This window comes from Molothrus aeneus, chromosome Z (assembly GCF_037042795.1).
Source record: "Molothrus aeneus isolate 106 chromosome Z, BPBGC_Maene_1.0, whole genome shotgun sequence".
Taxonomy (NCBI): Eukaryota; Metazoa; Chordata; class Aves; order Passeriformes; family Icteridae; genus Molothrus; species Molothrus aeneus.
This window is the reverse complement of record NC_089680.1, coordinates 31,372,616-31,388,637: the sequence shown is the minus strand read 5'-3', so window position 1 is coordinate 31,388,637 and position 16,022 is coordinate 31,372,616. Positions and strand designations below refer to the sequence as shown.

Here is a 16,022-nt window from a genome sequence, read left to right as displayed (position 1 = left end):
AAATATTGTCACATGTTTTTAATTAGCTCAAGTTCCCTAGTAAACTGTCATGGCATGATATATGAGAAATTAGTTTTTACAACTAAATCAATGAATGCTTTTTCAAAGAGAAATTAAGATGCTCTTAGTGTGCCTTTTGACAGTCTAGAAAATTGCCTGAAAAATAAATACTGTATAAGTGTACTGATTTTACCTTATAACTCTTAACATTAGTCCTGTGACACTATTATTCTAACAATGTCAGAATCCTCTGGATTACGGAATTCTAATCATGAGAAAAAGAATTATGCTTGTCTGGAAGACCTCAGTTAGGATGTAATTATAATGTGAAATCACAAGTGCAAAGTAATTGAAATGCATGGTTGTGAGGGCTCAGTTATGAAAACATAAAAAAGCTTTCACTAAGCATTCACTGGTACAATGAATATTTTGTATCAGTGGAATTAAGGTTATGCTGTCTGCAAGCAGCATATCTACTCTGTTTATAAGCCATATGTAAATTAGTGTACTGATTACTTGCAGCTTATGATACATTTTTGGTAACAATGGGCAAGAAATACATTTTTGGTGAAATTATTGCTAAAGCAGTCACGTGTTGCAATGTCCTCAATACACACTGGGAAAGAAATTGCTTATCACTGTTCTTTCCTGCTTTTGTGTGTTAATTGTTTAGTACACAATTATTTGTTAATACCAAAACAGAGAGGCTAGTTTTATATTATTGCAATAGGAAGATATATTATGATTTTTATATTTCAGGCATGAGAATACATTGCTTGCACAGTTGAGTTTTCCAGAGCTGTTACCTTAATTTTGTCAACAAGCATCATTTACACACACACACACACGCACACACACACACACAAATATACAAATACTTGTAACTATGATGTATTTAACAGCTTCTGTACTGAATTTAGTTAAACACTTACAGACTTATTCCAGTACATCTCAAGACAGCATCATAAGAACTCTAGTGACAGGGAAATCTTCAACCTTCTTGACATAGGTCAGACCCCAACAGGTGGATGTGAATACTCATGGCCCCTGTTACTCTGGGGACAATACTCCCCACTGCCAATTCCAAATACCTCCATAATATTTAATGCAGTTGTTTAGAAAGAATACTATTTGTAGAAAATACAATGTAATATTAATTAACTGGAGATTTGGGGGTTACCCTCATATTTTATCACCCTGGAGAACAAAGACAATTTTGACTCTTTCATTTGTTGAGCAGGGTGTATGTGGTAAAACAAGCAGGTTTATCAGTAATTAAAAATGGGAGTGAGAAAAAGGATTTTTGTTCTACCAGTATAAAAATTATAAAAATTACAAAAATTATAAAAATTGAGGTGTAGATTTTAAAGATATTAAAGTAGATTTTGAAGTCAGCTGCCAAGGACTAGATGAAAAAATCATGTTAAAAAAGCAAATTGGGTATTCACTACTTTTCTAAGATGCATTGTATGTTAGTATCGGCACTGACTCATTGACATTTATCTAGTGATACAGGTTTGCATTGTCTTTGTTTCTCATCCTTCTTTAAGAAGTAGACTTGAAAGCTCACAGGTCCAACCGTGACACATACAATGTTGGCATTTAGTGTAAACAAGCAATAAAAAACAGATTATATGTATTCAGCATATAATCTCTTTAACCATTAAAACTGTAATAATTTATTTCCCTCCATTTTAAGTTTAATCACTGCACTACAGGCAAAGTAGTTCTAATAACAAATGATCAAATAGCAAAGAATAATGCAAAGGACACAGTTATCTGAGAACTCCTCATCTGTTTCCACTTATGCTCCTGTCACCTGGAGGGAGACTTAGATATGTAACTGTGGGAGACTGCAGTCCACAGTATTGAAACCCACAGACCCTCAGTGCTGGTATCAATATGTCAGGAAACTGAGCAAAGCTAAAATGAGATCTGTTGGAACATAAACATCTGCTGCAAAGATGGAGGGTGCAAGCAGAACATCTGCTACAAAACAAAGGCTTTTAAATGTCTTGTAAATCCTCCTTTTTTCCAGTCTTCAGGCCCAAGTAACTTATTTACACATATACATTTCATTTCCTGCTTTGTCCCAATTGCCTAGGCTCCTATCTCCCCTTTTCCTTGGGGAACCATTTCTACAACTTTTCTCCAGCCCTGCCCCATGAGAGCCTTGTTTTACCTTCTGTGCCCAGGCATGTCCAGGGAAGACAGCATGGACCCGATTTGCAGCACTGCTGCTCTTACCAAGCCACACAAAACTGGCCCAGACTGCCTGTTTTCCACACCACAGGAGGGAGCAGGCAAGGGGGTGGGACACAGCCTATCGCCATCCACAGAATGGACACAAAAAGCACACCTCAGGCTCTTGTTCATTCTTCTGTCACTCTGACCCTAAGTAAACAGCATTCTCTTTGGATGGCTGGAGAGCAGTCATTGGCATAAAAGGACTAAAAACAAAAAGAGTGAAAGGCTGTAATAGATAGCATTTTCACTGGAATTTTTTCATTTTCTAGCTTTAATTTCACCTCACCATTTCAAAGGTTCATGTGTGAAAACGTTGCTATACAGCGGTATCATCTGCTCTTTATTACACCTTTATAATTTCAACAAGACTCCAATTCTCCATCTGTGGGCTGGTTTTGTGGTTTTACTTTTTTTTAGATTAGCTCATTTGGACATCTACTCTTGTATACGAGAACAAAATTTGTCCCTCTCCTTATTAAGTTTTACAGTGTGGTCTTTCTCTTTAGTGATTTATTTACTGACTGACTAAGAAAACAATAATCTAAAAATAAAACTACAACATTAATTAAATTCTTAATACATATAATTAATTTTAATTTAAATAATTGTATTTATATTCAAGACAAACCTCTTTTTATAAAAGCTTCTCTGTTGACAAATACATATTTAGTCTTACTATAAGTGAATATTTTAATAGCAAAAAGATAGAATGAAGAACTTTACTTACCAAGCCATCCTGATCCAGAATTGGGTATACACATATCTGTTTCAGCACTGGGCAACACAAATCCAACCACAAACACTTCAACCCCATCAGCCATTAGGGCCATTCCTAGCACAAAGAAGAGGGCCCACTGGAAACGACCATGGCCACATTCTTGTATTATCAATTCATATTGCTGTGCCAGCTCTTCTTCATCAGCTTTCCTCTCTGTTTCCAGTTCATGACGATCCTTGTATTCATCACGCATGGACTGACCTAAGGCCACCATGTCATCCTTACCCTGCCCCATGTTGGGGATTCCCTGATACTCCCCTTCATAAATTTCATCATCTTCATCATGTCCTTCGGTTGCTTCACTTGATCCTTCGTCATCATTAGCTTCTACACCATAACTTCCTCCTTGGCCATAGTAATCATCATCATCTTCCTCATCCTGGAATCGACTGTAGGACCTCTGTGTGTAGCCATCCTGGGCTTTGTCAACTGCTTTATTAACTTTTTTCACTGCTTGCCTCTTCACCTCTTTAGCAATATCTTTGGCCCCTTTCACTAGTGAAGTCCTGTCTTTGTAGGTGTCCTCCATCCTGTGTCAGAGAAGGACTGCTGTTAGGCTGCAAAAGCACCTGCCAAATATTGTTTGGAATGTCTACTGGGTATTGGACATCAGTGGAAAAAGCCCAGGTACAAGTGAAGCTGTAATATTCAACCTGTAAAATACAAGAGAAAAAAGTTTATACTTTGCTATTTTTAGATGCCTCTTCACACTGATACAGAATCATCCCAATCTTTATTTAAGCACTGAATTTCAGAATAGAGGGCTTCAAATATAAAAGCCTGCATTTTCTTCAGAGATACAAATACCACAGGTTACAAGGAAAATATGCAAAAGATAAATTTAATATCACTATCAGAGAATCTTCAGAATTCAATTTTTTACTGTCTAGTCTTGGATAGCAGGTTTTATTCTGAAAGAAACCAAGCAATTCCATACATCAGATTGACTCTGTCTGCAATATCCTTTCTCATTTGAACTCCCTGTTTTGTAGGAAAGGGCTACAAACACTAACCTTTCTCTCAGTGAGCTACCATGAAATATCTCTCTAGCCTTCTATTTAACACAAATCCTGTAGAAAGTTAGTATTCCTCCAATCTGTACCAGTGTCTCAAAGCTGACTGAATTTGGCCAGTGCATTTACAGGGCATTCACACCAAGTCTTAGCAATATGAAATCCCACCCTAAAAAATTCAGTGTGGGGAGCTATGTGGGCAGAAGTGGGGGCACTTTCACACTTTAGAGATTCCCAATACCTAAGTCATGGACAGACACATTCCTTTCTTCGCTATCTATACCCACAGTAGGGACAGAGTGGAGCAACTGTGTGTTATCAGCTAATGCATCTCCCAGTGTTAGTCCAGCATGAGCTCCCAATAACCAAGCTGCATGAAAGCACCAAGACATTTTCCCCAGTTCTCCTCCCTGCTCCCCTGCTGTGTCTTTCAATCTTGTGCAGCCCCAATTGCAGACACAATGAGTCAAGAGCAGTTTGCTCATTAGACTTAAGACTAACCATTCCCTTCTCCTCTGTGCGGTTTTCAGGCATATCTACAAGACATTTGCTCAACACACATCTGCACTATCACTAGGCGTGGGAGAAAGAAATGACAGCAGCATGCAAGCATACAGAAGGAAGAAATGCAGAATCATTTTTTGGCAACAGTCTGTAGTTAGCACAGCTAAAATCAATTACAAAATTGCACCATTACTCACGTGTCCAAAGTGTATGTGTGTGTGTGAGTGCATGTGTGCGTGTGTGCACATGTGCACATAAGTGAATCTGGACACTGCAACAGATTGTAGAAGCCTCCCCCCTGGGAGAAAGCAAGCAAGGTTTTTAGCAGTGCTTCTAAGAAAACATGGCCTGCTTCCAGCTTGGGGAAAAGATTCTTTTTAATCATGATCATTTTAATGATCTATTTTCCAGCATTACCTCAGAAAAACTGCAGTAATGCAACTAAGGAGGCAGTGAGATATGCAGGAGTAAAAATAGATGGAAATTTCTGAAGCTAATCTTATTACCCTTTCTAAAGCAGTGTGAACTGCCCTCAGAGCTTTATGGGAGGAGACCAAGGAATGGCTTTAAGAAGTTGTCCTTTATTCATTCTATTGCATAAACTGTCTCCAGAAGTATACTCCAGACATAAGTTTTAGGGCTGATAGTGTTTTGAGGGATAGGAAAAAACTACAGACTGCATTAAATAAACTAAGGATGTGATGTACTTCTGATACAAGAAAATGAAGCCTACAATCACATTGACATGACTTTAGAAGAGAAAAGATATTTCCCTAGCTTTGTAATAATAGAAATTCACCTATAGTAAAAAAAGTCTTTTAGTATCTTCCTCTGGATTAATTTCATATACTTTGACTGTTTCTCAAAGAAATCAGATGTGATGGCACTACTCAACTATTAATGGGAACTGAAGCATTTACTGGAAGAGAAATGCAGTCTTAAAAAGGTCCTGATGTAATATTTATGACTGCAAACTGTAGCCTGACTTTAGGTGCATGATGATCCTTTTAAGTAGGTCATCCTGGTGAATCTTTTATGCCAAGGCAGTTTCTCTAATTAGAGCTTTTTCTCTAATTAGAGTTTTCAAGGTGCTCAGTAGAAGTTATCTTTCTAGCTAGAAGTATCTACTAGCTGTTACTGAACTTGCATCAAAACATCCATGGATCTGCTGAAACCTTCTACAAATACTTTCAAGAACTCCATGAAATCCTAACAGGTACTTTTCTGAGTGCTAATGAGTACAGTGTATTCCTAGATTTTAGATAATTTTACAGTGTCCATGCAACCCATTTAACCTAAATTCTGAATTCCTCTCATTCTTAGACTGATATTTATTTCTTTTTGTTTGTCCAGCAAGGGTGTTCAGTTGTCAAATTCCCCATTACTAAAGGGTGCATGTGTGTGTGTGTGTGTGTGTGTGTACATATATATATATATATATATATATATATATATATATATACATATATATATATGTATATATATATGTGTATATATATATATATGTACACACACACACATATATATATACATATATGTGTGTGTGTGTGTGTGTATGTATACATATATCTTGAAGAAAGCAGGAGTTTAGCAATACCAAATGAACAAAGAGTCTAAGAGCCAACACTGGTAAAACCATGCCTTACCCTTCTGTAGTACACCTACCCCATGAGTTCAACAGACTCAAAAAAATTAAAATTTGCAAAAGTAACTGAACTTACTCTGCAGTTTGTGATAAACCAGGTACATCAACAAGGAATTTCACCTGCTCATACTCACTAAAATTATGATAACCCTGTCATCCAAAAACATGCAGACAGACAGAGCAAAATTTCTGTCTGGGCAGAAATCAGAAATGTCTTTCTATCTTGCTGAAGTTTCCAAGCAAAATGCTTAATCTGAACACTGTTTTTTAAAACAGCTTTGCTTTCTTAATGAATTGAAATCCGTGCCTTAAGGTGATAAGTACAAAGAGGAATAATTTACAGCCCATGCATGATAGCTTCCCACCCTTTCAATTATGTTGGACTGATTACTACAAGTAAGTAACTGGAAAGTCTAACAGAGTAAGGATTAATGTCTACCTGAGTAGCATAAAGCAGCAAAAGCAGAGATGATAGTCTAGCTATACACTCTTCTTTGTACCAACCAATTCAGCCAACACGTTCACTGACTTTCACTAAAGCAAACACCATATTCCTATTCAATTCCTTCAACTAAAACAAAAAAAATCCCAGGAAACTAGTGTTTCTGCCAGAAACAGAAATACTCCTTCAGGAAACACCTTAAAAAAAAAAAAAAACAATTTGTAAAAACACTCAAAGATGCACACAAAATAAAAATCAAAGCATCCTTTTGCTCTAATATTTATTCTTTTCCACTGGTACATTCACAGATTTCACTACACTTAGCATTCTGTATAGCTTGTGACACATCTGAAATAAAGATTGGACGTAACAAACTAAATCAGTGAGATCCCATAAAGATATAAATATAAGACAAGTCAGAAAACTCACTCCCACAAAGACTCAGATCTTTGCTTAATATAGGCTGCAAGAAGACTCACTGGATACTCCAAAAAGTGGCATTAACTATACGTATATAGGATAATAAAGTCTTCAGAACAGATCTGGAAGTCACACTCAAATGTGCATTTCATAGATCATAACTACTTCCAATTTTACCACCTTGTCAAATTATTTTATATCCCAGGTTAAATGGGGCACCTGAAGTATGTTAATTCACAAACAGAAGATGCTATCATCTTGCAAGTGTTCTCAGTAATTAAGAAAATAAAACAACCCATCCTCGAATTCACCAGGATACCTGCAAACTTCCTCCTCATCTCTTCATGTGCAAAGCCTTCTGTTTATTTTTCCAGGGTAGTATTTACTTCAGTATAACCTAATAAAGAATAGAATCCTCAATAAAGGGTACTTATTTATAGAAGTATTAAGTTATTTAAAATAAACAAGAGCTGGCATCAAAGCTGGTGTGAAGCAGATTCATTTTGGGTAATGCTAGCAGATTAAAAGCTATGTTTCAGTATTTTAAGCAAATTTTCTTTCTCTCATGTCTCTAGTCACATTGATAGTGAAGCCTTGGAAAATGTTAAAAATAGTCTTTGAAAATACTGGGCTTTGTGTTTTCTCAGATCACTGCACCTGAGTAAGCAGTATGATAAAAGATATAATTGTTAGATGTGGTGATTGTTTAGTAATTAAATATAATTATTATATAACCATAAGAAGAATCGTGAGAAACTATGTTGGAAATTTAAAGGGGGCAATGTGTAGCTGAAATCTGTGTATACAATAGAACAAAAGTTTAATAATTAACATGAAAGTTATGTAATGATAGAGTATAAAACACGTTCACCTCGAATGTATGGTTGGAATCAGATTTGGGTGGAAACTACCCCGACTCCCAGAGCTCTTCAATAAAAAGCACCGCATATAATCGCTTCTGTGATTATGTGTGTTTGAATGCTAACATTTTGGCGACCCAGATGGGACCCTGCGGGTGCTGCTGAAGCGAGTTTCGCGACTCGACCACGCTCCAGCCGGCACCAAGGGATTCTCGGGGAGCTCGATCGGCTGCAACCGCTTCTGCCGCTTGCAACATCCCCGGGAGAAAGGTAAGGTGCTTTTTACTTTGGTTTGGGTGCCTGCCAATAAGACGCAGTGAAAGCTACGCTTGGCTAGGCTAAAGGAATTCCTGCTGGTACAAGCCTAGGCGCCATTCCATAAGACAATCACGAAAGCGTTGCGGGTTCGGCAATTTGTGGTATATTTGGAGTGGAGAAACTTAAAGGGATTTTGGGCGGCAACACCTCTATCCCGCAAAGTTCTCCTTTGGGGTGCTTCTTAGCACATTGGAAACAGAGTAATTCTGGGGAAGAATTACATAAAGCTAAGTTGATTGATTATTGTAATACATGGTGGTCAGAATATGACTTGGAGAATGGTGAAAAATGGCAAAAATAGGGTACTTTGCAATATAACACTATTTTGTAGTTAATGTCGTTTTATAAACAAGAAGGAAAATGGGATGAGGTTCCATATGTTGATTTCTTTTTCTATTTACAGGAAAGCCAGAATGGCAGGATGAATGTGGATTAATGATGGTTAAAACATCTGCAAGCAATAAGTGTGGGGTTTGTGAGGAACATTGTCTAGAACACTTGGCATTGAAAGAAAGCCTAAGTAGGGAAAATTATTACAGATATTGATTTACAGGTAGCTCCATTTGAACAAGAGAACCTAACCCTATCCCACCTGTTCCATCTGTCCCTATCTCACTCCCTGCTCAACACCCCACCTAGTCCTGAACCTGTCTCGTCTAGTACACCTTTCCCTCTTTATCCTCCTCTCCTATCGTCAACTGATCCCTCTTCTTCAGAAGATGAGCAAAACCTAACTGTGGTAGAAAGGAGAGAGAGAGAATTAACGACCCCGGTAGCCCACAGAACCAGGAGTCAGTCTAACCTTGCCCCAGTTATGGATAGAAAAGACATAGGCAGACAAAAACGGACTGTAATTACACCCTTGCGACAAGGTGTAGGAGTGGAAGGGCCAGTATTTGTAAAAGTGCCTTTCTCTCCTGCAGATTTAGTTATTTGGAAACAATCAGCCGGAACTTAAAGAGAAAATCCTGATAAAATGGCATGAGTAGTAAAAATGGTCATAAAAACTCAAAATCCTGACTGGGATGACATACAAGTAATATTAGATACTTTGATGGATTCTACTGAGAAAGAGATGGTACTTAAGGCAGACAAAGAAAGGGTAAGAGAGGACATCAGAAACGGACTCATAACAGGGAATTTAGATGAGAATTTCCCAATTGAGGATCCAAATTGGGACCCTAGTTTATTTTGCGATATGGGGAGACTACAGAAATAGCAAGAGTGGATCCAAATAGGGCTTCAGAATGCTGTGCCCAAAAATATAAATTGGTCTAAACTATATGAAGTTCGGCAGGAAAAGACAATGTCCAGACTTGAATAACCAGTTTCACCAGGGCAATCAGTTCCAGCAGGTTACCAAGGGGATGGTTTTGGGGGAGTATACCAGCTGAATAGACATAGAACCGGTAGAACAAGTTAAGGAACCTATTATAAATATACAATTAGGACATAAAGAGGTCAAATTTCTAATAGATACAGGAGCTACTTACTTGGTATTGAATGATTTACAAGGACAAATTGGGGACAAGAAAACAACAGTAGTCGGCGCTACAGGGAAAGAGGAAAAACAGCCATTCTTGCAACCCCTAGATTTGTGTTTTGGGAACAAAGTTATAAACCACGAATTCCTATACGTACCTGAGTGTCCAATTCCGCTTTTAGGGAGAGATTTGCTAGAGAAACTTGATGCGGTAATAACCTTTGAAAATGGAGAGCTTATAATGAAAATACCTGAATCAAAGACGGGACAGATATTAATGATCAAAGAAACACCTGTTCCCTCTATCCCTATGGAGGTAGAAGATGCAGTGATTCCCTCTGTATGGGAGACAGATATACCAGGGAAATCTAAATTGGCACAACCAGTGCATGTAGAATTAAAGGAAGGGGCGAGGGCTGTACAAGTCAAACAGTATCCCATAAAACCAGAAGCATGGCAAGGAATAGTAAAGATTATTGAGAAATTCTTGAAATACCGAATTTTAGAAGAATGTGAATCAGAATTTAATACACCAATATTTCCAGTAAAGAAGCCAAATGGTGAGTATAGATTAGTGCAGGATTTGAGAGCAATAAATAAGATAACAAAGGACATTTATTCAGTGGTAACAAATCCTTACACATTGCTAACATCCGTAAAAGAGAAATATAAGTGGTTTACTGTAATTGATTTAAAAGATGCCTTTTTCTGCATACCCCTTGACAAAGAAAGTAGGAAACTGTTTGCCTGAGAGTGGGAAAACCCAGGGAATGGGAGAAAGACCCAGCTCACCTAGACACGATATAAGAACTCGCCGACCCTATTCGGAAACCAACTGGCAAAGGAGCTGGAGATTTGGACCGAGAATGGGCAAGTACCAAGAGACCAATACCTGTTGTTGGAGTATGTTGATGATATACTAATAGCTACAGAAGAAAAGCAGCCTGTATAAAGGTAACCATTGAGCTTTGAAATTCACTGGGATTGGGAGGTTATAAAGTATCCAGAGGAAAGGCACAAATTGCCCAACAGACTGTGATCTACCTGGGATGTGAAATATCACAAGGGCAACAAAAACTAGGCACTAACCGTATCCAAGCTATTTGTGCTATTCCAGAGCCCCAGAATCTACATGAGCTGCGAGTCTTCCTCGGGATGGCAGGATGGTGTCACCTGTGGATCATGGACTATGGACTGAATGCGAAGCCCCTGTGTGAAGCTCAGAAGACGCAGCCATTCACCTGGGGCAAACCACAGAAAAAAGCCTTCCTAAAATTAAAGGAAGCACTGACAACTGCTTCAGCATTAGGATTACCTGATCTGTCTAAAGATTTTCAGCTGTTTGTACATGAAAGGCTGCACCTAGCACGAGGAGTCCTGACCCAACGTCTGGGAAGCTGGAAAAGGCCGGTGGGCTACTTTTCCAAACAACCTGACAACATAAGTGCCGGGTGGCCTCCATGTCTGCGGGCAGTTGCAGCCACTGTGATGCTGATACAAGAAGCCAGGAAGCTTACTATGGGAAGGCACATAGATGTCTATGTACCACACCTGGTAACCACTGTCTTAGAGCAGAAGGGGGGCCATTGGCTATCGCCAAGCAGGATGATGAAATTCCAGGTAGTCCTGACTGAGCAGGATGATGTCACATTAAAAACAACTAACCTTTTGAATCCAGCTTTGTTCCTAGGTACCACAACTGAAGAAGGCCCATTAGAGCATGACTTTGTAAAGGTAATAGAGTACACCTATTCAGCAAGAGAAGACCTGAAGGACGTCCCACTAGAGCAGCCAGAGTAGGAGCTGTTTACAGATGGGAGCAGCTTGGTGGAAAACGGAACCAGATACGCCGGATATGCGGTAACAACAGTCAATACAGTAGTGGAGGCAAAGGCATTACCACCAAATACATCTGCCCAGAAGGCAGAACTGGTTGCTTTAACCAGGGGACTAGAATTAAGTGAAGGGAAAAAGGTAAATATCTGGACTGACTCAAAATATGCTTTTGGAGTGGTGCATGATACAAGTGCATGTACATGGAGCACTGTGGAAAGAAAGAGGATTAATATCCTCTCGAGGTACGCACATTAAACATCAGGATGCAGTCCTGCAATTGATAAAAGCAGTACAAAAACCTGAACAAGTGGCAATTATACACTGTAAAGCAGGAAACTCCAAAATCTGTGAGGGAAATCGAAAAGCAGACTGGGCAGCCCGACAGGTTGCTCGAAGGGTGCAAACAACAATGGCATTGATACCTTTAAAGCCTTTAAAGCTTAATGAATCCCAATTCAACTTGCCTCCAGAACCAAAATATTCAGTAGAAGATGAAGAGACTGGCACGTTTGCTAAATGCACAAAAGAATTCAGAGGGATGGTATGTGACTGCACAAGACAGATAGTGGTCCCTCCCTTGATAATGAGAGAAGTTCTACAAATTAAACATAACGAATGTCACTGGGGAGCAGAGGCATTGGTAAAATTGCTAAAGCAGAGTTTAATTTTGGTACGGATGTTAACAATGGCAAAATCAGTATTGTCAAAATGTGATATCTGCTTGAAAAACAACCCAGTGGCTAGGCGACAAGCACAGCTAGGAAGAATTCAGATAGGAATAGAGCCAGGAGACTATTGGCAGGTAGATTTTGTAGAACTGCCAAGAACTTGAGGATACAAATACCTGTTGGTGGGGGTTGACACATTCTCTGGGTGGCCAGAAGCCCTTCCCTGTCGCACGAACCAAGCAAAGGAACCAGTTAAGTGGTTACTACAGGAGATTATTCCCAGGTTCGGGGTACCCCTAGGGGTATCATCAGATAGGGGGCCCCATTTCATAGCTACAGTAGTAAGAGAGGTAAGTAGATTGCTGGGGATAACTTGGGACCTCCACACACCGTGGAGACCCCAGTCGAGTGGACAGGTAGAGAGAATGAAGATCAGACACTAAAAAGGCAAATCAGTAAAATATGCCAAGAAGCCAAACTGCAGTGGCCCCAGGCTTTGCCAATAGCACTGTTGAGGATTCGGATAAAGCCTAGGAGTGGGATGTCAGTCAGACCTTATGAGATATTGTATGGGAAGCCATATGAATCTCCTGAGCCTAACCCTAATGTACACATCACAGGAAAGCAGGAAGTGTATAATTATGTTCTGTCTCTCGGGAAAACTTTAGCTTGGCTCCGGAGCATCCTCGAGTGGAATAGACCACTGACTCTCGAGAACCCAGTTCATAACACACATCCAGGAGACGAGGTGTACATCAAGAACTGGAACGAAGAACCACTGAAAGAAAAGTGGAGTGGACCCCATCAAGTGCTACTGACCCCCTTTATGGCAGTCAAAGTAGCTGGCGTGGACCCCTGGATTCATTACACCCAAGTGAAGAAAATCCATCCTGAATCATGGACTGTGTAAACTGTGGAACCAACAAGGCTGCAGATAAGATGTGTTTAATTACTTTGAGAATACTATCAGTAATTGTGCTAACGTTATGGTCACTAATGTCTTTGGGATGTTAGTGATCAACTAACTACTCTTCATTCTAGAATGAAGAGAGAGGTACAAACAGAAACACAGGTGATAAAGGTTTCTAATGCAGTTTGGGCTGAGAATGTAATGATTGGATTAGTAAAGACTGCCAAAATGCAAAACACCAGTAGAATAACTGCCTGTCTGCCAATACCAAAGGCAGCAGGAGACCCAGTAAATTGGAGAATCATAGCATCAAAACGACCTGAAATACAAAAGAACAAAACAATTACATGCAAACAGGTACCCGAATCAAGGCAAGTAATCAAGGAAACTTGGGAGAAAATAGGAACATGGATGAGACCCATGAGCCAGAAAGACTGTATTCTAAGTGATGGCATACTAGGAACCCCTATGGGAGTATCAGGAAGCCTCACACAATGGCAATGCTATTTACCTCACTATAAAAAGATTATAGAAAATGTTACAGAAACCGCTCTGGTATGGAAGTGTGAGGCCAAGGATCAGAAAGATCAGACAGAGCCTTGGGACAGTGCGTGGTCTGTGAGTATTTTTCAAAAATTCCAATATATGGCAAACACCCCTTGGTGTATCAAGTGGGAAGGCTCTGAGAATGAAACAGATCCAGCAATAATGAACACTGCCACCAGTAGCAGAACGAGGGCAGACAAAGTAAGTTGGTGGGCATGTAATAAAACGTATGACTGCACTTCTGATGATGCAGAGATAAAACAGATGCCACCCTTGGCAACAGCCCTACAAATTGGTTGTGCTTGCAGAGGGATCAAACATAAACAAGGCAGAGTGAAGTATAAAGCAGTTGTAGGATGTATCAGGAGTACAGTACGCGGTCCAGGACAATTTGTATGGGCAGCAAGCGATGGTACCTGGACAACACATCTGCCTGTAGATGGGAAGTAAAGGAGATTACTTTAGGCCTTCCAACCTTATGTCCAATTTGGAAAAGTCCCCATTTAACAGAAAACATGAGCTTCTGCAGATAAGAGCAAGGTGAGAAGTTCTAGACAATGAAAATCCAGATGACACTTGGCAAGAACCCTCTGGTGGAGTGAAATTTGGGTGGGCCCTAGAGTCATTACTTGGTCCTAGAGCAAACTATCAGAGTAGGGAGATGCTGTACAAACTTACAGGTCAGGTAGATAGATTGGCAAGAGTCACCCAGGAAGGATTTAAAGAATTAAACGTACAAGCCACCAAAAAAATGACTTTATAAAATCGATTAGCCTTAGATTTGTTACTCCTGAAAGAGTATGGAGTATGTGGATTTTTAAAGGGACAAGTTGATCATTGCTGCGTTCATATCCTAAATGTAACTGCAGATGTAGAATATGACATCAATCAGTTGAAACAAATAAATCATGAAGCACAAGAAGAGCAAAAGGACTTGACCACAAGCTGGTTAGGAAAAAATCTTTAAAGGGTTAGGGTGGGATGTGAGTTCAAGGATTAAATCCATCATTGAGAGTGTGATAATCTTACTAATTGTATTCTTAGCAATTTGGTTAGTTTACAGCATCTTAAAGGGAGAGATACAGAAGAAAACGTCCTGGAAGCAGAAAATAATAAAGGCACTGACTCGAGATCCACGCCCACCATCTTCTGGTTCTCCAGTTCGTGATAGCATCCACATCAACCCTGGATTTGAAGAACACCAAATATAAATTGAGGAATAAAGGACTGTATCAAGTGAAAACATTTACACCTATAGTAAAGTGAAAATGCTTTCAAAGGGGGGAGAATGATAGTGGAGCCCTGGAAAATGTTAAAAATAGTCTTTGAAAATATTGGGCTTTGTGTTTTCTCAGATCACTGCACCTGAGTAAGCAGTATGATAAAAGATATAATTGTTAGATGTGATGATTATTTAGTAATTAAATATAATTATTACATAACCATAAGAAGAATCGTGAGAAACTATGTTGGAAATTTAAAGGGGGCTATGTGTAGCTGAAATCTGTGTATACAATAGAACAAAAGTTTAATAATTAACATGAAAGTTATGTAATGATAGAGTATAAAACACGTTCACCTCAAATGTATGGTCGGAATCAGATTTGGGTGGAAACTACCCCAACTCCCAGAGGTCTTAAATAAAAAGCACCACATATAATCGTTTATGTGATTATGTTTTTTTAAACGCTAACAACATCCCTTGGCTGCACTCTTCCAGCTCTAGCTGCAGTAGACAGAACTGTGTACAATACTGCAAGGCAGCAGTGCCACCACCAGTGGCTGTCCCCAACACTCTCCCTGCTTGGATGGTATTTTCACCACTGGTCCTGTACCAGCACTTGTCACTGCATCCTCTCTGCAGACACAACAGACGTATGCAAGATGAGCATGGGAATTCATTTACCTAGTACACATCAATGATCCTGAGCTCAGCAGAAACAGGGTCTTTATGGTACATTGCAATCTTCTTTTTCCCATTTTACTATTTTTCTTTCTCATTAAACCTGCAGAGATAACTGTTTCTGCACCATATGCTCTACCTGCCCAATTCTTCTTAAACTACTTAACTAATTAGAACAAAACTATTAAACTATTTAACTAATTAGAACAAAACAAGTGGAATTGCTTTTAGCTTGTTTTTACTTGAAATTTCATAACCTTTTTCAGAAAAAAGAACGTTTGCCTGACAGTAAAATGCCTGAGGACATCTGCCTTTAACAAAAAATATTACCTTTAACTGCTCCTTAGAGCCTTAACATATCACCAAAACCAAATAACTCTAATAATTCTTTCCTTATAGTGCTTTTGATCACAGGCCTGATTCTTCCCCACTTACATCTGAATATATAA

The 16,022-nt window shown here is 39.2% G+C and overlaps 1 protein-coding gene across 1 annotated transcript in view; it reads right to left on the bottom strand.

Annotated features, from left to right (window-relative positions):
• The window catches only part of SV2C (synaptic vesicle glycoprotein 2C), a 119,263-nt gene that overhangs the window by 82,242 nt on the left and 20,999 nt on the right, over positions 1-16,022 (bottom strand). The window contains exon 2 of the mRNA XM_066569735.1: positions 2,975-3,678. Within this exon, the coding sequence (XP_066425832.1) occupies positions 2,975-3,554 (580 nt within the window). The 5' untranslated portion in view covers positions 3,555-3,678. The remainder of the gene's footprint in view (positions 1-2,974; positions 3,679-16,022) is intronic.